This window comes from Aspergillus saccharolyticus (assembly GCF_003184585.1).
Source record: "Aspergillus saccharolyticus JOP 1030-1 unplaced genomic scaffold BP01scaffold_3, whole genome shotgun sequence".
Taxonomy (NCBI): domain Eukaryota; kingdom Fungi; phylum Ascomycota; class Eurotiomycetes; order Eurotiales; family Aspergillaceae; genus Aspergillus; species Aspergillus saccharolyticus.
In genome coordinates, this window is record NW_020290613.1 from 334,944 (window position 1) to 355,132 (window position 20,189).

General features: G+C 52.1%; 9 protein-coding genes across 9 annotated transcripts, besides 2 other annotated features; 3 read left to right on the forward strand and 6 right to left on the reverse strand.

Annotated features, from left to right (window-relative positions):
• Window positions 1–38: 38 nt before the first annotated feature.
• Window positions 39–146: a sequence feature (Protein overlapping with rRNA (BP01DRAFT_420558, PYH48812.1) was converted to a misc_feature.).
• A 146-nt stretch (window positions 147–292) lies between these two features.
• Window positions 293–306: a sequence feature (Protein overlapping with rRNA (BP01DRAFT_420558, PYH48812.1) was converted to a misc_feature.).
• Window positions 307–1,278: 972 nt separating this feature from the next.
• On the forward strand, window positions 1,279–2,424 carry BP01DRAFT_113677 (DPY30/SDC1 family protein). The gene is made up of 3 exons (XM_025570339.1): window positions 1,279–1,402; window positions 1,705–2,054; window positions 2,183–2,424. Exons 1-3 carry the CDS (start codon window positions 1,382–1,384, stop codon window positions 2,283–2,285), a joined length of 474 nt encoding a protein of 157 aa, XP_025434795.1. The 5' UTR covers window positions 1,279–1,381; the 3' UTR covers window positions 2,286–2,424.
• BP01DRAFT_113444 (uncharacterized protein) lies at window positions 2,033–2,867 on the forward strand. Its single transcript, XM_025570338.1, has 2 exons — window positions 2,033–2,054; window positions 2,183–2,867. The coding sequence occupies exon 2, from the start codon at window positions 2,384–2,386 to the stop codon at window positions 2,744–2,746; it is 363 nt and encodes a 120-aa protein (XP_025434796.1). The 5' UTR covers window positions 2,033–2,054; window positions 2,183–2,383; the 3' UTR covers window positions 2,747–2,867.
• Window positions 2,868–4,318: 1,451 nt separating this feature from the next.
• On the reverse strand, window positions 4,319–5,578 carry BP01DRAFT_362550 (RNA recognition motif domain-containing protein; the record flags this gene model as incomplete). The annotated part of the gene is made up of 4 exons (XM_025576227.1): window positions 4,319–4,812; window positions 4,876–5,228; window positions 5,332–5,431; window positions 5,539–5,578. The coding sequence occupies 4 exons, from the start codon at window positions 5,576–5,578 to the stop codon at window positions 4,319–4,321; spliced, it is 987 nt and encodes a 328-aa protein (XP_025434797.1).
• A 505-nt stretch (window positions 5,579–6,083) lies between these two features.
• On the reverse strand, window positions 6,084–10,317 carry BP01DRAFT_420561 (putative PHD finger domain protein). Its single transcript, XM_025579471.1, has 2 exons — window positions 7,499–10,317; window positions 6,084–7,443 (listed from the first exon to the last, which is right to left on the reverse strand). The coding sequence occupies exons 1-2, from the start codon at window positions 9,991–9,993 to the stop codon at window positions 6,354–6,356; spliced, it is 3,585 nt and encodes a 1,194-aa protein (XP_025434798.1). The 5' UTR covers window positions 9,994–10,317; the 3' UTR covers window positions 6,084–6,353.
• On the reverse strand, window positions 10,086–10,658 carry BP01DRAFT_113211 (uncharacterized protein). The gene has a single exon (XM_025570337.1). It carries the CDS (start codon window positions 10,536–10,538, stop codon window positions 10,179–10,181), a length of 360 nt encoding a protein of 119 aa, XP_025434799.1. The 5' UTR covers window positions 10,539–10,658; the 3' UTR covers window positions 10,086–10,178.
• BP01DRAFT_353117 (uncharacterized protein) lies at window positions 10,425–11,898 on the forward strand. The gene is made up of 5 exons (XM_025574095.1): window positions 10,425–10,598; window positions 10,740–10,969; window positions 11,074–11,082; window positions 11,176–11,250; window positions 11,359–11,898. The coding sequence occupies exons 1-5, from the start codon at window positions 10,576–10,578 to the stop codon at window positions 11,448–11,450; spliced, it is 429 nt and encodes a 142-aa protein (XP_025434800.1). The 5' UTR covers window positions 10,425–10,575; the 3' UTR covers window positions 11,451–11,898.
• Window positions 11,888–13,502, reverse strand: BP01DRAFT_388658 (uncharacterized protein). The gene is made up of 2 exons (XM_025577856.1): window positions 13,370–13,502; window positions 11,888–13,296 (listed from the first exon to the last, which is right to left on the reverse strand). The coding sequence occupies exons 1-2, from the start codon at window positions 13,486–13,488 to the stop codon at window positions 11,982–11,984; spliced, it is 1,434 nt and encodes a 477-aa protein (XP_025434801.1). The 5' UTR covers window positions 13,489–13,502; the 3' UTR covers window positions 11,888–11,981.
• A 615-nt stretch (window positions 13,503–14,117) lies between these two features.
• On the reverse strand, window positions 14,118–14,477 carry BP01DRAFT_379212 (uncharacterized protein; the record flags this gene model as incomplete). The annotated part of the gene is made up of 1 exon (XM_025577132.1): window positions 14,118–14,477. One exon carries the CDS (start codon window positions 14,475–14,477, stop codon window positions 14,118–14,120), a length of 360 nt encoding a protein of 119 aa, XP_025434802.1.
• Window positions 14,478–15,375: 898 nt separating this feature from the next.
• On the reverse strand, window positions 15,376–19,692 carry BP01DRAFT_311408 (DUF3433 domain-containing protein). The gene is made up of 2 exons (XM_025572450.1): window positions 17,692–19,692; window positions 15,376–17,620 (listed from the first exon to the last, which is right to left on the reverse strand). Exons 1-2 carry the CDS (start codon window positions 19,439–19,441, stop codon window positions 15,786–15,788), a joined length of 3,585 nt encoding a protein of 1,194 aa, XP_025434803.1. The 5' UTR covers window positions 19,442–19,692; the 3' UTR covers window positions 15,376–15,785.
• Between the last annotated feature and the right edge of the window lie 497 nt (window positions 19,693–20,189).

The window sequence follows — 20,189 nt, forward strand, 5'->3', positions numbered from 1 at the left end:
TGGTGATTCGAGAGCTGGGTGCTGCAAATTGCTTATAGTCAACGCTCCGGAGCCTAGCCTTGGCCCGATACTGCGTAGAAGAGCTGCTTCAAGGCTGGAATGTACGAACTTAATGGATCCATCCACTGAAGATGAAGCGCGGCATCGTAAGTGGAGAAAGCCTCGTCACAGGAGAGGTCGGCTACGAAGTGTCACGATTCACCGTCCGCCAGAGTATCTGTAAGATCTCATATCTTTTTGAAAAGTTCGATATGTCTGACTCCTTGCAATTGTCTATCACATACGACCACAGGGTGTGGAAAATAGGGCTTCCCGTCCGCTCAGCCGTACTCAAGCCACACGCCGGGAGGTTAGTAGTTGGGTGGGTGACCACCAGCGAATCCCTTCTGTTGTATGTTTTTGTTTTTGTTACGTATTTTGAACAGGATCACTGACAGATATCTCCATTCCAATGGCCGCAGTCCCTCACCATGCATCCATCCAATAAATAGTGACCGGAGGCAGAAACGCCAGCGCGATGTAAGACGAGCAACGAGTTCCCCCGCCGACTCGCAGGGTGCGTGCAGTACAGCGAGGGGCCACCGCAAAATGCACAGGTTGACGCAGTCTAGTTCATCCCACTGCAGGTAGGGTAGCCCCCCCGGTTTGAGAAAGGTGAAACAGCCGGTGGATCACCGGGTGGAGATCCTGGCCAGACAGGACAAGAACCGAAAGTCCAACATGGAGGAGGCCGTGCCAGACGTTCCTTGTATAGATATAGTGCCTAAGCAAATGACATTCCCGACCAGGTGGAGGTAGCCATGAGGTTCAGGATAAAACACTGCGTAAGGGATCTGTGACTTCTCAAGGGTTATTGTTGGTGTGTGGTGCATATGGGACAAAATACAACGGGGGTCATCAAAGACACCAAGTGCAGCCTCGTAGGGAACATGGCCATAAAGGCTGCCTTTACCCTGGCAGATTGTCCGCGTGATCTCTTCAGGAATGACTCCGAACCTCGGCTGTTTCTAACACCCAGCCTGTCTAAACTCAGAGGTATGACTGGTGTGCATGGTCGCATGATAACGCACTTGTCACTGCCATACATGCGCGTTTCATCTTCTGAAAATAGCAGCACAGTACATTGGTAGGTAGTGTTGTAATCAACCGGATAGTGTGGTGTTTGAGAGGCTCGGTGCCAGTCACGTGAGCAACGGGGGTGCACTTGGTGCATAAGCACTGAGCAACTTATCATTGAGTGCTGCGACTATACTACTAGTTAGAACTCCATAACTATCAATCTGCTGCTTCAAATCCCGAACCACAGCACTTACCTCCAATAAAATAAACCTTCATCACACAATAAACACCTCATCCCCTTGCCTTCTACATCCAAGACCTCATGATGACCGATTCCAACCCAGTAAGGCACATCTCCTCCGAAGCGGAACTATGGAATGGAAGGGAAGGCCCATTCAAACCCCACACCGGCGGCGGAGCCCAGAATGAACAGAAACGATTGCAAGCTCAGTAGCTCCGCTTTCACATACCTTCTTTCTTTTTTTTTCCTTTTTGGGCTTCACTCATATCCATCGCATCGATTGTACTCTCTTTCACTCCTTCACATCTGAGACAATCGCCTCAATTGATTTCTTCTTTTGAACCACACATCAAAACAATTACACCACACCCCCACCCCCTAACCTCATTCTCATCTCCGATCAGTTCCCCGCAACCGGATCTGCGACAAACGCCCACGCAGACGACTCGACAGCAGCAGCAGCAGCAGCAGAACCCACGCTCCAACCACCACAGGAACAACAGCAACATCACGAAAACCCCCAATCACCCACTCCGCTCCCAACCACCACCACCGCGACAGCAATGGCCCCGGACTCCACCTCCGCCAACACCCCGACCGCAGACTCCGCCGCCGCGACGCCCACCACCGCAGCAGCTCCAGCTCCAGCCAACAGCTCCCCAGTTCGACCGGGTGGCGCACCCGCACGCGTCTACATGAACGAAAAGATCGTGCCGTATCTACTAGAGGGGATGAAGAGCATTGTAAAGGAACAGTGCGTCATTTTCCCCCATCCCATCCTATCCATTTCCTTCCCGGGGTAAAGGCAGCGGGGGAAGACGAAACGCAACACAACAAGCGCAGAGACTAATAACCTGGTTTCCATTCATTCACTCATAATAGACCCTCGAATCCCCTCCGCGTGCTTGGCGAATACTTGATTCAGAAAAGCAATGAGCTCGAGCAGGGAAGTGCGTCTGCTGCTGCGACGAAAACGCCGGAGTAATGATCAGTTAAAGGAAAAAAGGTCGTCGTAGAGCGACAAGACACCTTCGAGGAGGGATACATAGTGGGTGATATGGACACTGCGCACGCATACGTGTGATGTGCTTCACTTTTTTTTTTTGTTTTTTTTTGGGGGGTTTGGGACGACAAGGCAAAAGGGGTCGGCGTTTGTATTGTCATGTCAATGATGGTTTGATACGATATGGGAGATTTGGAGCTATAGGGTACGATGAAAACACACAGGTCTATAGGCTGGAGATTTTGATGGAAATATATTTCTCACACAGCTCCGAGTCGTCGTGGGAAACACTTCAACGAGACGAGCGTTGGTGCGGTCTGGAACCATGGTGGACACCGACCGCTTGGTGTGGACTTATGAGACGGCGATGGGCGGCAGATGGTCATCATGCTCAGCTCCATCATGCCGTCAAAAATCCTTCTCCAAGCGGAAATATGTTTTAGTAGGAGGCCCGGCATGAATGGTTGACAACTCGGCTGCACAACGCATCCAGAAGTCGGTCTACGTAAATGTATGTCCGGTGCTACTGTGTGTATCATATTGAGCAGGTCACACAACTTGAACAAGGACTAAAAGACAAGCAAGGACTGTGTCGCCTTGAGGGAACACTACGGCGTGCGCATCGATTTACAGCGCGCTTCAACACCTGACAATTCTCAATTTCCATTGAATCACAATGCCTATATGTACTATACCTATGACCCTACATATGACCTGCAATTAGCAAACCCCGTTCAGTTTTCAGCAATCAAAATGCTCCCCGAGTTACCACCGCGATGCAAGGAGTTCGGTCGGTCGGTCGACTCTCGGCCAAGCAAGGGTTCACCCCCGGCCGGCCAGGTCAGATTTTCCTCTTTAGATCAGCTCTGGTGCCATGACAACTGAAAAATAACTGGATGGGGTTAGAACATAAAAACAACAGGGACCTACCGTCCCACATATCGCCAGACTGTCCGTTGCAGCGGTAATACTGTGGATGTGTCGCAATTACAGGGAATCCCTCTGATCAAGCATTACGGTGTGTGCACCGGTTGCTCTGTAGTGTTTGCTTGCCGTAATTTGTGGCCATACTACGACGCACAGCAGCACACACATGGCGGTCGCAACAGAAAAAAAAAAAAAACCATTGCAAGGCTGGTATGCACTTCTGAGGCTGCGAGTCTTGCTCGGTCACGGTCCAGGGATACCTTTCCCAGGGGGCGACAAATAGCCCGGAGCATATCATTTAATGGTAGAAGCTTGCTTTCATCTGGCCGCATACAATCGAAAGAGTCGTTACGTGTAAAGATAGTTGTATAAGACGCAATAGACGCATAACAGGCGAACAGCTGACTGAAGACTGAAGACTGAAGACTGACTGACTGACTAGTAGCGAGATAACGACCATGTTTCCGGAAAGCTGAGGAGTGAAAGGTAGCAGTGCTGATCCATCTGACAATCCGAGGAATTACAACGTTAATGTGTGTAAAGATCTTGTTCTGTGCTCTTTTTCTCCCTTGCCGCCACTTTTTTCTCCGGTAGTTGCGCGAGCGAATCAACAAAAGAAAACATCAGTATGGGTGACCGAGGGGCGACGAAACCACGGAGAATTCTTTTCTTGGTGTCCACGAAATGATTTTTTTTTGTTCTTTCTCAATTGCCTCTTCACCCACATTGACTGACGGTCGGATGGGCCGGTGATATGCTGGTGCTCCGGTTTCGTCCGAGGTTGACATGTGATGTGATGAGGAATTCCTTGATTTAAATCGCTTTCCTGGGGTAAAAACACACAAAGACGTCCCTATCGTGGCCTTCGAGCTCATTTCCATTCATCCAGGGTATTAAAAGAAAAAGGGGTGAACGCATTCCAAAGAACTTGGGGACAACGGGTGGGGATGGTGACTTGGAACTGGAGAGGGGGAATTGTTGTGTAAAGGGGCATAGGGTGGAAAGGAAACGAGGGGGAAGACCTCGATAGCTTGGGAAGAAGAACGTAGCATGACCTGCATTCAACCGCCCATGTCTAGTCAGTCCACCTACCTGGTGCTGTAACGGTCATCGCCACGGGGTTCGTAGGAGCGACTACCGCCACCGCTGCCACCACCGCCGGCATAGGGCTCACGGGGAGGAGGAGCGGATCCGTAGCTAGCGGGGTTGGCGTCGCGGTCATAGTAACCACGGCGATCTTCACCACCACCACCGCCGCCGCCGCCACGACGCTCTTCACCACCGCGACGATCCTCGCGGCTGTAACGGTCCTCACGACCACCGGAAGCATAACGGTCGATGCCACCGCCACCACTGCCACCACCACCACCACCACCGCCACCGCGGTAACCATAATCATCACGGTACTCGCGGCGACCGTAGTCGCGGTAGTCACGGCCTCCACCGTAGTCGCGACGGTCACTGTAAGAGTCGTAGCGGCCATAGCGGTAGTCGTCGCCGCCACGACGCCAGCTGCCACCATAGCCACCACCACGGCGGTCATCATAGCGGTCACCACGACCACGGGGACCACCACGGAAGTCTTTCGAATATCAGTACTGAGATACAAGATAGTCAGACGGGGTTGTGGGAATAAGAAGCATACCGCGCTTGGGGGGACCAAAGTATTTGCCGGGGGTCGGGGTTCTGGGACGGCTACGACGAGCCTTCTCAATGCTCAAGGTACGTCCTTCGATGACCTCGCCCTGAAGACCTTCCTTGGCGGCATCAGCCTGCTCGGCAGTAACCATCTTGACGAAGCCAAAGCCGCGAGACTCCTTGGTGTGAGGGTCGACCATGATCGAGCAGTTCTCAACGTCACCATATTTCTCGAAGAGACGCGAAATGTCCGATTCGGTCAGACGGGGATGGATGCCGGTGACGAAAAGGTTGGATCCAGTGTTGAGAGCGCCTTCCTCGTCGTCATCCAAAGGAGGCTTACGGGTATCAATAGGGGGACTAAGCATGTGATGGGTCGAGGTCAGCTGGGTTTGGCCAAGGAAAATATCGCCACCCGTGGTGACGATGCTTGCCTCTAAGCTCTTTTTCTGGGGTAACGTACCGATCATCGACGCGTCCGTTGGGAGAACGGCTGCGGGTGCGGTCGCCGCGAGGTTCATCGCGAGGAGATGCGCTACGGTCGCGAGCGAAGCGAGGTTCGTCTATCAAGTCGCGAAGAGCAAAAGAAGCATCATGAATTAGCCGTGTTGTTGCAAGGTTACCCGGTCAATCAGCCAGACCGGGCTGGGATGGCGAGAGCTTGACATACCGTCGTAGCGACCGTTCTCGTGATCGTACTCTGTAGCCATGATGATGATTTTCGTGAAGTGAGTGGAGGGGGTATCAACAGAAGTTGAATGACTCGAGGAGAGCGCGCGCGACGCTGAGAATTAGAAATCGGAAGCTGAAAAAAACTCAACAACCGGTCACTCTTGTTACAAACACACGGAGAGCAGAAACTCAAGGAATGAGTTTGAACCTGAAATCCGTGAAAAGAAGTGTGAGTAAAGAGAAAAAAAGGGGGAAAGGGAGAAGGAAGGAGGATGGAAAGGAATTCCTGAAGATGATGAAAGAAGGGGGGAGGAAACCGGGAAGAGAAGAGAGAGAGAGAGAGAGAGAGAGAGCGGGAGAGATTGCGAGAGAGACAAGAGGTTCGTCTCCATCCAGTCTGGCCCGCCAGCGGCTCTACGCCAAGCCACATCTTTCCATTCACTCTCCCTCGAGTCTCTCCGAGTAACTTTTACAGCTGATGTTCTCGGAGCAAACATAACAACAATATTATTCAATTCACTGAATATTCATTTGGTGAAGAAGATTTCATACATTCGACGCCTGTTCATTACGCGATGCTGGCTTTCTACGGCCCAAAAATGCCATTTCTCGTGGCCATGAAAACATGCCTAACGCCCATCCCTTCCAGTTGGCTGAACAACTGTCGACAAGAAGAAATAAAAGCAAACATACAGAAAGGCAAAGAAAAGAAAAAAAAAAGAATGCCAATGTGGGGGATAGGGGGAAGATAGAAGAAGAGTGTTAAAAAAAAGATTAATGGTCGCATTTGAGCCACCCCGTTCTTGCTTGCTCTTATTTGAACCCACGCCAGCGTCGTCGCGTCCGATGAGTCTTGACATGCTGCTGGGGAGGAGCGCCTGTGCCAGTCGAGGTCTCCGTCAGTCCGTTGAGCACTTGCCCTTCCAGCTCATCCTCCTCCACCAAGTCCTTGAGTTCATCCTCGTCTAATTCGCTCAGTTCCTCACTCATTCCCCGCATAACGTCCCGTCCCGTCCAGCGTTCCTCATGGATGGTGGTTCCCACAGGATCAAATGGTTGCATGTACCATTGGATTCCTCCCTGAGACAAGGGATAATTTTGATCACCGGTGAAACTTCGAGGCGGTGTGAGGGGCTGTGTCTGCTCATCAACTGCCGGTGTTTCTGGTTTCGAACCATCTATCTCGGTCGGTCCGACCGCTTCACTGGCAGCTGGCTCGACTCCTTCCATAGGAGTTTGTGATGTCGTTGGGCCATCCTCGATGGTTTGGCTCTCTGCTTCCTGCACGTCAAAAGTAGAAGCAGGTCTTGACTCGGGGACTGGCTGGACTGGCGAGTCTCTGGGCTCTTGAGTAGGCTGCGACAGTTGTGCATTTGGCTGAGCAGCTGCGTCAACCTTTTCAGGTAGAGAGGCAATAACGGACCCTTCGTCGTTTTCCATTTTAGCAGTGATCTCTGCGGGCTGCTGCTCCGTAGATTGACTTGGGTCTTGAGAGTGCTCTGCTTTGTCAGTTCCGGTGTGCTCTGTAGTGTCGGCTTCAGACCCTCGCCGAGACATGACGCTGTTTTCCAGCATGAGATCAAGCTCTTTCAACTCTTGTTCGAAAGGCTTGCGGTTGAGTTCGCTCTCTTTCCTGATCGCGTCTTCCAGTGCTGGTTGGATAGCTTTGATGATGCGCTTAGCCAATTTTCTCTTCTCGCGCTGCTCGAGGCTAAGTTCCGGGGCACGGCCGCTGATCTGCATCTGTAGCTCTGCAGTATCCCCGGCTGGCTGGACACCGATCTCCGTAGTGAATTCCCGGGCAAGATCGGCGGAGAAAGAAGCCACCGACGAGTAATAGCGTTCTTGCAGCTTTACGCGAATTGTCGATAGCCCTTTCTTGAATATTCCCTTCCCATCGAGCCTGCAAAGTAGTTAGTAAAGAAGGATCTCATATCAGAGCCAGAACTGCTGCTTACCCTTGAGCTTTCTCGAAGATGGGCCAAAGCAGAGGGAAAATGGGGAAGTAGACGGTATCAACAATACTCCGTAGAGTTTCTACATCTCTCAGCTTCTCCTTTTCTCGCTTTCTGACTTCGTCGCACAGCGTCCTCAGCTTGTCCAGGTCGTAGCAGAGCCTCTGGCCGAACTCGATGCGCCGCTGAAGTCGCTTGCTGCCGGTCACTCCCATGGCAACATAATCTCTCCTGGTCATCTCCATCGACGAAAAGGTCTCGAGCTGCAACTGTAACCGTTTCAGAAGCGCAGCACCCCGTCTGGCTTCGCGTTTGAGAGTCCAGTACTTGCAAGCATCCTCAGCGTACTGCTTCCTCTGCCGTACTCCAAATCGCTGAAGCGAGGCGACGACCGAGTTCAAAACCACCTGAGGGATCACAGGGGCACCGGACGGTAGCTTCCAGATCGTCTTAGGTGCAGTCATGCGCTTGCGCTTATTGCCGCCGACAGTAAGAGTAATCCGTGGTGCATGTGTCCGGTGCCCATCGTCATCCCCATGCTCCCCACCAATATGAGAGTGTGCCGGTTCCAGAGAAAGCGCTGCTGCCTGACTGTCTCCCCAACGGCGACCTTGCATAGTATTCCGGTAATATTCAATCGCATCCGCCGTGGCGGCGTCGGTACCATGCTCCCTTCGCCACTCAGGAGGAACATGCTTATCGCAGAAGGCCTTGAGAAGATGAGAATCCATCACGGCTGGAGTGCCATGGCCAGACTTCATTTTTAGGTAAAGCTGGGCCCGTCGCGCGCACGTTACGTGAAACGCCACAAAACAATTTTTGTTGCTACATTGGATAGATGCGCCCATTCTCTGGCGACAAATGTAACAGGTTAGTTTCCAGCGGCTCCGCGGCACTTTCTCGACATCAGTAATCGGCTCCATCAAGGACGGATTGCCAATCGACACTTCCGGGATCCAGATAGCACACAGAAGATGGGACCACTTCGACGTGGTGGTCTGCTTGAAGGCACCCTCGGTATTCGGACAAAATATGCAATTGACTGACCCTCTCCCGATGAGCTGGCATTTCCGGCATAGCCATTGCCCTTCAGGGATGAACGGAACGCCATAACACTCTTGATGCACTGCTAGGTCACATCCATCACAGAACACTATCGCATTGGAGTTCTCGCAATCACCATCATCACAAATGGCACATTTGCTGTCCTGCTCTTCTCCGGGAGCAGTTTCACCATTGACCGCAGCGGCGGAGCTCGAACGAGGACGTTGCGTTTGTGGAGGTTTTGGGTTCGGCTTTGGGATGCGCTTCTCCAGGGCATACCACTCCTTTTCAATCTTGGTCATCGTGATCTCGAAGACGGCCGGTTTGATTGCCTCCAGTTGGTCCTCCCTCCGTTTCGCATTATAGTCTTCCAGCCACTTCTCATCCTGCTCGTCCATATCATACTCCACCCGACCAACAGCGGCATTGACTTCGCCCTCTGAGCCAACAGGGTGGATGAGATCCAGGTCATCTTCCTGCGCACCTTCCGACATACGAACCAACCTGCGGTCATGCCGTAGAAAGAGGTCGCTCTCTTGATATCCCACACTCGCCATGGTACGATCGACATAATTCTGCTGACCTACTCCGGGTTGATCGTAGAAGGTGAATGGGTCCCGTAGTCGAAATGTAGGTTTCGGAAGCGTCAACCTTTCGCGCGGATTGGGCCCGGGTGGAGGTACAGCTTTCGGTTGCGGCGAGATACCCAGAGCATGGAGGATAGCTTCAGGACGGCGAGGGGGGCGCCCCGGGCGACGCTTGATTGGCGTCGGCGAGGTGCCATTAGTGTGCGCGCGAATGAGCTCGGCGATTGGATCTTTATCGCTGCTGTTATTCAGGCCATTCGGTGAAAGGATTTGAGCTAATGATGCCGACGGTGGAGGGCCATCTACTTCCTCTGCACTGAAGACCGTGAACTTGGTATCGATGTCCAGGTCCGGGTGGAACTCCTCCCATCCTCGTTCCTCCCGCGGTTTGTATCCATCTCCTTGTTGTAGCGCAAGAGCAGCCGCTGTCGAGGAACCAAAGCGGCCACGGCTCTGGCTCTTTTCTCGCCTGAGGCGCGCAGAGGGCGGCGTGGACGGCACGGGAGGTGGTGGGGGAGGGGGAGGAGCAAAAGCAGGAGCTGGAGCAGGAGCAGGAGCAGGAGAGGGAGGGGGCAGCTGTACAGGCTGAGGAGGCTCCGGGTCTGGAGCAGGGCGACTCTGGGAGCTCGAGGAGTTCCGTCGTGCGGCGGGACTAGGCTTCCGCCTCGGGGTGGGTTCCTTCACCTCCAGTTCGATGTATCTCCCGCCTCCACCGGGGCCACCAGGGATGTATTTCCGTTTCTTGAGGGGTGGGCCTTCTGAAGTGCTTGGGTCAGAGCTTCGCGATGTCCTCAAGGTGACCCTGGTGTGGTTTCTAGACGATCGGCCAGGCGAGGAACGGTATTTAGATGACGAGAGCGGCGCCATTTCCTCTGGTTGTCGGGCGTTTGCGAATCGGATGACCGCAGCGTGGTTGTCCGTTGATGAACCCTCGCTGGACAGGCCGCTCAGCCTCGCGGTTGGGGGTTGTTTGAGGGGGAGAAGGAGGAGGTGGTGGTGGTGGTGGGAGAAAGGGAATTGTCGTGGGAAATCACAACCAACTCAACGGCGCTCTAAGACGGGATATCACCACAACAGATAAGCCAAATAGGTATGGCATGACTTATCCGTTGAAATCTCTCCCGACTTTGCAAGCTGGTCAAAAATGGGATGGCAACAGGCGAAGGAAGAACGGACGCGCAAGGTAACCCGCGGAAAGAGTTGACTACATTAGTTACAAGGCGCTGAATCGGGCTTATCAAGCCAAAGGCGGAGAGACAGACCCGCAACCCGCGCCTGAGCCTCCGCCGCCCGCTGGTCCCCCTTCCAGCTGGTCTCCCTCCTTCGAGCCCAAAACAGCTCTTCAGCTTTGGAAATCCATAACCATCCAATTCCATACGATCCACTCCTCGTGCTGAATAACCACGAATCATCTTCTTGTTCGTGATCGATTACCTATCCGATCCAAGGATGAGTGGTTCCGGCGAAGACCGGTATGTTCTGATTTTAACTTAGTTCTTTTCCATTGTTCCCATCTTGCCCCGACCACCACCCCCTCTATCAACTTTCCGCGATGGCTTTCCCCCCCTCGTGCCAGCAGCATTCTTGGTGGCTGATCCGCTCCGACCTTCTAGTAATAACTGGCGCGGAGGTCGCCCGTACGAGCAGAACCGTCACGCCGCACAGAGACATTCCTCTTCCCGAACAATGAGCGCCCATGGTACCTCTCGCGGTGGACAGAACAACAACAACAACACATGGAGTGATTCGTCGCGCGAACAGCTCCCCTCGGGGCCTCGGCAGGAACAGCACGTTCCCGTGCGCGGTTTCAATGCGACAGAGTCAAAGACGGCTCTCAAAAGAGGTAAGTCGGATCTGCGTGCCACTCCTCTCCATAGACTTCTGTAATAGCTTGTCGGAAATGTGGAACTGACCTCTCTTGCTGCTGCTGCTTCTTCGCCGCCGCAGGACCCGGAGGTAATTCTTACCCGTCACTATCCCAACCACGCGGAGCGGAGTTTCCTGTCCGAAGCAAGAAACAAACCACTGACCACATACCTTTTCCCCCAGAACCGAGGCCTTTCTTCTACAAACCGCAAGGCAAGGACACCAACAACCGGGCTGGTGGTCCTTGGGGTGCTAAACGTACGTTCATCATTGATCACACACCTCTTCCCACCCCTCGCTGCGAAAACTATCTCACCAGTGCTTGAAATCGATCGATAAGAGTCTAACTTGATGGACACAACACAGCCAACCAAATGGCCAACGGCAAGGACTTCTTCCTCGAGCTTCGAAAACAAGTGACAGCTCTACGACAAGGCAACCCTGTCGCGGGTGGATGATCATCATTGCTCACTTGGGAAATTCCCTGTGATTGAGGCCATAGGGCGCCACTGTATAGAGCTTTTCACGGTCCTCGATTCACGGGAATGGGTTCCACACCATTACCCCGGAGAGCGTCAATTCTGCTTGTCACGGCTACCTAAGGCGAGGCGTCAAGTTTCCTTCCCCGGCCGCGAGATGATATAGCACCTTCTGGCTACCGGCTCGGAGACAGCAGACTCGGACGGACAGCAGCAGGCAGAGAAATCATCATTCAATGCCATGCAGGCCTCGTAGAAGCGGCGGAAGGCATTAGTACTGTTACGAATCAGGCCAATGCAATCAGCTAGACCTCTTTCGACCCAATCACGACGAGATGATCTTCCACATGACTGTATCAACGCTCTGGTGTTATACATGAGTAGCCGTAGTGCTAGATTCCGCTACATAACTGATATGAGAACCCGACCTGGAACTTATAGAGACGATAATATACATGGTCATGACTAGTGTACAGAGAGTTGCATCGTAATTCCGAGCACAGTTTGCATCTACTCCTCCACCCCTTCTCGGACCCACCCACCAGGTCCCCAGAAGCCCCCATCCTGTGCCTTCGGATCGTCCGCAAGAGACCACTTTCTGAGCGCATGAACCGAGAGATCCGTGCGCCATCCAGCCTCGTACATCTCCAGTCCCGCCCAAGCGATCATAGCAGCATTATCCGTGCACAAATAGGGCGGCGGCGCGTAGATCTCGACATCCGCGAACCCGCGCACATCCAGAAAGGCGCGCAGGACGGTCTTCAAAAACTGGTTTGCCGCCACCCCGCCGCTGAGAACCAGAGACCGGATGGGCGTCTCATGTCGCTTGTCCTCGAGGGCGATGATCAAGCGCGAGGCGATGTGCTCGAAGGGGACGCGCATTGCCGCGCGGGCCAGGGCCACCCGCTCACCGTCGGCCCAGCCCTCGCCGGCCTCTTGCTTGCGCTTGATCAGTCGCTCGACCGAGGATTCGATGGAGCTGAAGCTGAACACCAATTCGCGGGTGTTTGCAAAGGGGGTGGTGAACGACCAGCCCCATTCGTTCGGCGCGGGCGGCTGGACCTCGTCGCGACGGGTGGCCGGAGGGCGGTAGTCGGCGTGGTCGGCGCGGCCGTTGGGGAACGCATACTGCTCCAGCTGTCGGGCGTATACGGAGTGCTTGGCCTTTTCGAACATCTCGTCCGGGAGGATCAGCCGCGCGGCCTTGTCGAGCGCCGACCCGACGGCGATGTCCAGGGTCGAGGCCACAATCTCGTGGTGGGTGATGGAGGCGGATTTCACCAGCATCGTGTGGCCGCCCGAGGCGAGGATGGACATGAACGGGAACGCGGGCTGCGCTTCCTGGGCGGTTGCAGCAACAACCACCTGACCCTTCTGCGGACTTTGGGCGCCTCCCGGATTGTTTGTCGGGTCCTGATCCAGGAAGTATTGGAGGTGGGGTGTCAACAGATGAGCCTGCATGTGATGCACCCCGATGAACGGGACCTGCCATGCCACTGAAAGTGCTTTGCCCGTGTCTAGTCCGACCAGGACATTCGTCCTCATGCCTGGGCCTCGCGTGGCGCACACGAAGTCTGGTTTGCGGCGCGGTCGGTCATCATTGGACAGTGTGACTAGCTTATGAAGGGGAGTATCGGAGGAGGGAGCGGGTGGTAGTTTTGTGAGCGCCTTGTTGACGAGCTTCGCAAGGTTCTCTTGATGGGATCCGAGAGCGACCACGGGATGAATGCCTTTGTACTCGGTGGAGTCGCAGGTTACTTTCTCAAGGAAGTGAATGGTCGCATAGCCGTCTTTCTTCTCCACGATTGAGACTGACGTGTCATCGCTACATTCGGGCTCTTTTGTCAGTTCACTATACTTGCCATGCAGTGCAGATTAACAGGGACCCTCGAACGAACCAAGATGTCTCGATAGCGAGAGTGAGCAACCCACGAGCACGAGGCACGAAGCAGCGCCTGGCAGCAACGGCCACGTCTCGCCGTAAAGCGTTTGGTAAGACTCTGGATCTTGTTAACATGGCATGGGGGGCACTTGTGAAGCACCGTAGGAGATAAGGCAAGATTTCTACCGCCCGCCGGCGGCGAAAGAAGCGGGCCTGAGGTTTCCTCGCACGGACCATAGGAACCCTGAGATGCTGCCCTAACCACTCGTCCCAAAAGGGAGGAAGTACTACATATGGATGTTTGGCAATGTCGATGGCTGTCATTTGACTTATTTTGCTCAATACTCTCCTGTCTGTGCTGACGAGTAAAATTGCTAATACTTCATGGAGCCTAAGCGAATGTAATTGGAATACTCCAGAATATGCCCCTATGCTAATAGTAGCACGCCAAATCATATCATCACGTCATAATCATAATAGAAGTCATATACACGCCGAGAGACTGCTCTTCAAGTTCCTCTTTCGAATGCACCAAGCTCAATCGCCCTACCATCCCAGATCTCTGTCTTTTATAAATAGACTCGATGTGTCAGATCTGTACCAACGTCGGGTATAGTAGGTGGGTAGCAGATGGACATGTGCATAAAATCGACGCTAAAGCCTCGATCTCGCCCTGGCCCCAATTGCTGAGCGACTCCGCGAATGTGCTAATCGATATGTCCTTTGTCTCCGAAAATGGCAAGTCCAGTCGGACCCAGCCCAAATCAATCCCGCACAACCCAGCGCCGTTCCTCACGCGACAGCTTCGTGTAGGTGCCGTAATACTCCTCTGGATTCTCGATTGGTGTTACACAGTGAACGGTTGGGTTGCCTTTGAACTGAATCCTTTTCTCTGTAGAAGCGGCAGCCCCGGGCACAGAGTGTTTCTTGAGAATGCTTTTGGAGGTGCAGGAGTTGTTGTAACCAAAGGACGGCACCTGTAGCGTCGAGAATCGCTTTGCACTTGGGCTGGCTGGAGACAACGGAGTTCGGGGGCCAGCACCAGGCGACTTGAGAGGAAATGACGACCGGGTGGCATTTTGTGCCGCGGAGATGCTTAACGAAAGCTTGGGTCGAGCGTACATGTTGAGAATAATTGTTGACAAACGAGGAGCAAGAGGTGTTTATGTTCGTAGAGGAAATGCACAGGACTAATCCGAATTTTTCGAGTGACGGTAAGTGCAGTCAACCGATTGGCAGCAGAACTTTGATCAACAAAGTATCCACAGAAGCAGGCGTGTGAATGATGCTATTATTATTTATTGACGTCAAGTAGTAAGAAGCAAAAAAACAAATAGCTTGCTTGGACCAGCCAAACGAACTAGACAAGAGACAAAAATAGAATAGAAGAAAAACCCGCACAACCTCAAACAGACGGCGTGTCAGGAAAGAAGAAGGGTTCCAATGCAGGCAGGCGACTGCTGAGCGGCTATATAGCTGGTCGATGTCCCTCGGCATTTCACAGGGACGCAGAGACCAGAAGTGAGTGGCTTCAGGCAGGAGGGGGTCAGGGTGGAGGCGGGGCCAATCGCCACCGCTTATCACACTCTAAGCGCCCAGCAACTGCACTACCAAGCACACACCAAGCACACAACCACACTCTCATCACACACTCCTTGGCAGCTGCAGTGATTACAGAAGGAAGATTCTTGCCACTCAGGTCAAAGTGTGACCGCGATTGGTGAGTGTCTATGGTCTGTGCAAGGTTCCTATTTGGAAGTCAAGTCCGCTGCGTCGCCATATCAACCACTAGAGTTCCCCAGTGAGGAGACGTGCGTTCTGCAGAAAGCGATACAGCGAATGAAGTCTTTGTCTAATAGGCCCTGTGGAACGGCAGGCCGCTACTGTTACACCTGCAGAAAAGGCACATCACCATCACATTTTCCCACAATGGTTGGTTCGCGTCTGCCGTGGCTGTTCCTCTTCCCCTCAATTCCCCATGCATAACCAGTCAAGCACCGGCATATCAGCATCAATGTGGACATTGGAACGGAAGAGATCCAGTTGCCGTGGTAAGCCAGCAATAGCTTGGAGTCTTGAGAGTCTACGGGGTATGTCACTCGCAGCTAGACACCCACTGTCAGAACGGGCTCTGCAGCAAACGGATAGTCTCACGTACTGAGAAAGTAAAGACTCCAGTGTACCCATGATTGCGTACAGAATCCCTGCTTGTATGACCCGAAACAGTGCGCGGAATCCACAGACATTCTTCTCACTCGCAAGAGTAAATAATGCTTGCTGATAGTATCATGAAGGCTAGCATGTCAACAGAAGGTTACTTTCATCCACTTGCGGGTTAGGTCGTCACAGATTCGGAGTCAACCTGCTCGTATGGCTTGAGATGTGCTGGTATTATATGTGAGCACACATTTCTTGCGAGTTAAATGACACAATCAACCAGATTGATCTTCACCCGTGGCCTCTGAATTTGTCCGCCTAAATAAGGCCCGAAGTCGAATTCTCGAGTTATCTTTCGGTTTTGTGCCCTCATCTATGACTGAATCATCATCGCGGCTCACCGTTCGGTCTTCGTCGAGTATGTATTTCCATTTTCCATCCGGTGTCTCCAACCTATCAAGCTTATATTTCTTGTCAAGGTCGGCGAAGTGCTTCCGTCGTTCATCGTCACTCCACGCATATGTGCCCTTGAAATCATTCAAGATTTGGCTCTGAGTAATCCAGGGCATGATGGAGCCAATGGATCGCGGGATTCGCGGAAACCTGAATCTGTATCTTCTAGTAATGAAGACTGACGCCACGATACAAGCGTCAAAAACCACTATTAGCATCACAGAGATGAAAGACAGCAAAGTTGGAACAACCGCCCAAGACATGTGGTAAATAATGCCATCTTTGATGTGGGCGGGAGTTTCGAGGTAGCGGAAATATGCATCTCGTTCGAGTGAAAGATCAGTTGCAAACATGGACCGGTAGACCGAGCGGGATGCTCTTGTGAGTACATCGACGGCAATATATGATGTGTTGGAGTTCATTAATTCGTAGAGACTCACTGTCAGGCTGCCGAAGTAATCGACCTGAGTCGAAGCATTTGGGGCCTGGACTGTGCCATTTGAGAGGACCGCACTAGACAACCTGTGGTTGTAGATGTTTAAATTCGAAGTCCCGTTTTGCAACATCGGGCCGTTAACTATAGTGGTATCGTTGAGAGGAACATGGTTTTGTATGAAGCCCTGGGAGTTGAATGCCACCGAAAAATTCTGCATGACGATGGAGGATTCGCAGATCATTGCTACCGTGTTGGCGCTAGTGATTTGGTTATGATCGCTGCCGCTCGGTTGTGCCACCACCAAAATAGCTGGCTTCTGGCAACCTTCAGATGCGCCGTAAGGCGTCGATGCAAAGAAATTGACCGTCATACCAGGATTTTCGATGCCAGTGGCAGTTCGTATTGCATTAATCTCGCATGTTGTACTCGATTCATTGAACGGAGAGTACTTCCAGTGGCTAACACTGGAGCCAGGATCTTGGGTATAGCTGTCCGTAACTGAGATTTCTCGGCAAAAAATGTCGGCACCCACGCCCAGCAGAGTGCCCCCCACAAGCCAATCTGAGGAGTTGTCTGTCCAAGCTGGAAGAAAGGAGAGACTGGAACTTGTCCATGGTAGAATTGACGAGCCACTATAAATACTCGTCCGCATAGCATCGAGTTCCGGAAGCACTGATGATGGCTGTCTGATGGTGAATGTATCATAACTATACCACGTCTTCATATCTGTATCCACAGTAGTCGGACCAAGATCATGCTGGAACAATCCATTGACCAGGATACTCAGCCCTGTATTGACAATGCACGCCACCCCAACAAGCCCAAGTAGAATATGGTTATAGTTGAACCAATTGAAGAGTGAGGCAAACGGGTTCAACGATCCATACTCAAGCAGGAGGGAAGAGGCAGCAGACGCTCCTCCCATTTGGAGAACAGACCATGGTTCCAGAACACTTAGATATCGGTAGATGGAAAGGCATATTGCTCGTATGATCGACGCAATCGATGACGGAACCAGAGAGAATAGAACCGCTATGCTGCTTGAACTGATGAAGGTCAACGGCTGAACGTATCCATCCTTCACACATAACGCAATTACAGTCGCAAGACCAGCAACAGCCGCGGCGAAGATGAGAAACTCGAGGCCGAAAATCGGAATCAGGAGGAAATGGGGTTTTGGATCAGACCGTGTCCTTGCGGATTGGCCCATGGAGCGATGCACTATGGAAGTCAATATTATTTCATGGATAATATGCTTGCTAGGTGTTGAAGGTCTGGACAATGAAACATACCATGCGACGGCTCAATGCGGATACAAGGGGGTTCTCTGTCCTGTTGCCACCGGCAGTTGTAATTTCGAAGGATTGATCGAAGTTGTCTCGTCGACAACTGGTCGAGGTTGAGATGTGAGATATGCGTGATGTCAATGATATCTGCCATGATGCCACACATGGATGCAATGGATGCAGGGTCTCCCCGAAGAAGGTTTGGCCGGCGTGGGTAAGCGTAAGCCAGGTACAGTATCACTAGTACGCTCAATACAAGTATCGCCTCTGAAATAAGAGACTGCCACGGCCCTACCATTATGGCCATTTGACGCGTCACATGAGAGGCCTTGACATAATTAGATTGCGCAGACACGTCGAATATCCTGTTCATTAATGGCACAAAGGCTTCCTGAACACTTCCATTAAGTGTAGATATTAGGCCTCTCTGAGAAGCAGACTCTCCAAGCGGTTTCTTGCTCCAGAACGTGGTCCCATTGTTCGCGAGAACCTCCGACAGAATAAGATTTTTGAAATGTGTCGTGTTCAAAGATACATCTGAAACATTGCTTATGGAAGCTGAATTTAGTGCCGTAACGAATAAAGAGCCGTTGACCTGCAATGAAATGCTGGCTTCTGAAGTCCGATAGAGTATTTGGCAGCCGAAGCCACTGACATTATGGATGTAATTAGAGTCTTGTGGAATCGAGCCGTTGCTGCTGACGTTTTGGCTGGTTTGATTCGGGCTGATAGTAACAATGACCCCTATGATATCGATAGCAGTGCACCTGTCATTTAAGCCTGTTGTAGATAAGATGGGCTGCCAATGCGTTATCTCTAATGACTCGTTTGTGGACGGTATGGAAATCGCTTCACTCAAATGCATCGAGCAGCGCTCTGAAGCCGGTGAGATATTCATATCCCAGATCGCCGAATGGTCAAATAACGAGGCAGCCTCTGAGCGGGACACGTTAGACACAACATTAGTGGTCACGTCATCCTTCACTTCTAAGTCGGTACAAGACAGCTCCGCCCAGTAGACTGACTGGGTGAGTTCCCACATCGTCGTATCATACTGAACATCCCAAGGAATATTCACTGGTGCCATTGCGTATTTACCTGAATCTGGTTCGTCGTAAGTCAAATATCGATGATCACGATGAGCTGTGTGGTGTACTGTTGAGTTGTATGACACAGATGCTTGGCCTTCCATGTTGATCAAGTCCGGCCATATTTCAAGATGCTGACTATTGGAGATTGTGGCACCATTCATCCTGAAGAGGCTGCTCTGCAGTGTCGGAAATACAAGTTGCAAAAGCACACTCAGGACTGAGATGAAAACCGCCATCCAATGTCGATTTCTAAAGGCAAAAAATGGAGCGGTTGTGAAATGGCCAAACTCATAATTGAGCAGAAGCACCTCAGCAGACACCCCTTGAGGCTTAGAAAGTTGAAAATACGGCTCCAGACGTAGGGCATCATACTCAACAACAGACCACAGGATGGCTACAATCATACCCAAAATGCTCGGAGCATAGGTGAACATGAATCGGCGGGCGACGGTGATCTCATCGGAGGACGTGAACACAACAAGGCCGCCTGTATTAGAACCCCACTGCCGAAGTACTTCTGTGACAATCAACATGGCTGCCATAAGGCAAGCCAGGGGAATCAAGTACCGGCGACGTAAAGTCTGGGGTAGCCACCCTGAATTTCGAATCCGGGGAACTTGTTCGACGTTGTGTGACATCGTCCGACTTGTCCGTCTCAATGCCATGTAGCATTAATGAGCGGAGCGCTGGTGGGCATCGGGATCGAGCCAGTTCGAATCTGATCAAGCCCACATCCACACAGCTGGCCGTCGGAAGATGCAAAAATCAGATTTTGGAAGGCATGGATCATGAAAGAGCCATATTAAAAGTCCAGTCGATTAAGTTTTGACAGGAATCAGACCTGCGATCGGTCTGTAATGAGAATGTTACCAGCTCCCCCCCGCTGGAAAAAAGGTTATGGCAGCATCTAAAAGTGAAGTAATGAGATATAAGTCCCTGGAAATCTGGCCAAGCGCCGAAGACACCTTAAGGACTCAGGACCAGCGCGGGTGGGCGGCTTGACTGTTATGGGTTTTTATTGGTGCGATGCGTGGATCCCGCGGGGACTGGGTAGTGAATGCGTACGCGGTCGACTTTTGTAGGGACTATAATCATGATGCGACGGGCTGGGGCATTTTGACTAGAAGGCTAGCGCTTCTGAGTGGTGGAAGAAGGTATACAGGCTATCAGTGGTCACATTAGCAGGTATTGACGTTTGACTATGATGTGTGAAGGCTGAGATCATCAAGCTTTTCAGTCAAAATTGATAAGGACTGCTGGAATTCTTGATCCTTTCCTCTGTCCCTTTGCCACATGTTTCGACAGGGGTTGTGTGGGTCGCGGGTGTTGAATTCGTACTCAAGCATAAACAAGCATTTCGGGAAGAGAGCGGCAGAGACATTGGAAATCATCATTTAGATAGAGCCGGCTAAA

Bases quoted from the DNA above. Each gene is read 5' to 3' on its own strand.
- BP01DRAFT_420561 (XM_025579471.1), bottom strand. From the start codon at position 9,993: ATGGCGCCGCTCTCGTCATCTAAATACCGTTCCTCGCCTGGCCGATCG. The intron at 7,444-7,498 runs GTAAGCAGCAGT...ACTACTTTGCAG, and splicing joins ATCTTCGAGAAAGCTCAAGG to GCTCGATGGGAAGGGAATAT.
- BP01DRAFT_311408 (XM_025572450.1), bottom strand. From the start codon at position 19,441: ATGGCATTGAGACGGACAAGTCGGACGATGTCACACAACGTCGAACAA. The intron at 17,621-17,691 runs GTATGTTTCATT...TGACTTCCATAG, and splicing joins CCGCATTGAGCCGTCGCATG to TGCATCGCTCCATGGGCCAA.
- BP01DRAFT_113677 (XM_025570339.1), top strand. From the start codon at position 1,382: ATGATGACCGATTCCAACCCA. The intron at 1,403-1,704 runs GTAAGGCACATC...ATCTCCGATCAG, and splicing joins TGATGACCGATTCCAACCCA to TTCCCCGCAACCGGATCTGC. The intron at 2,055-2,182 runs GTGCGTCATTTT...CACTCATAATAG, and splicing joins AAGAGCATTGTAAAGGAACA to ACCCTCGAATCCCCTCCGCG.
- BP01DRAFT_113211 (XM_025570337.1), bottom strand. From the start codon at position 10,538: ATGATTCGTGGTTATTCAGCACGAGGAGTGGATCGTATGGAATTGGAT.
- BP01DRAFT_113444 (XM_025570338.1), top strand. From the start codon at position 2,384: ATGTGCTTCACTTTTTTTTTTTGTTTTTTTTTGGGGGGTTTGGGACGA.
- BP01DRAFT_353117 (XM_025574095.1), top strand. From the start codon at position 10,576: ATGAGTGGTTCCGGCGAAGACCG. The intron at 10,599-10,739 runs GTATGTTCTGAT...CCGACCTTCTAG, and splicing joins AGTGGTTCCGGCGAAGACCG to TAATAACTGGCGCGGAGGTC. The intron at 11,251-11,358 runs GTACGTTCATCA...GACACAACACAG, and splicing joins TGGTCCTTGGGGTGCTAAAC to CCAACCAAATGGCCAACGGC.
- BP01DRAFT_388658 (XM_025577856.1), bottom strand. From the start codon at position 13,488: ATGTTAACAAGATCCAGAGTCTTACCAAACGCTTTACGGCGAGACGTG. The intron at 13,297-13,369 runs GTTCGTTCGAGG...GCCCGAATGTAG, and splicing joins CTCGCTATCGAGACATCTTG to CGATGACACGTCAGTCTCAA.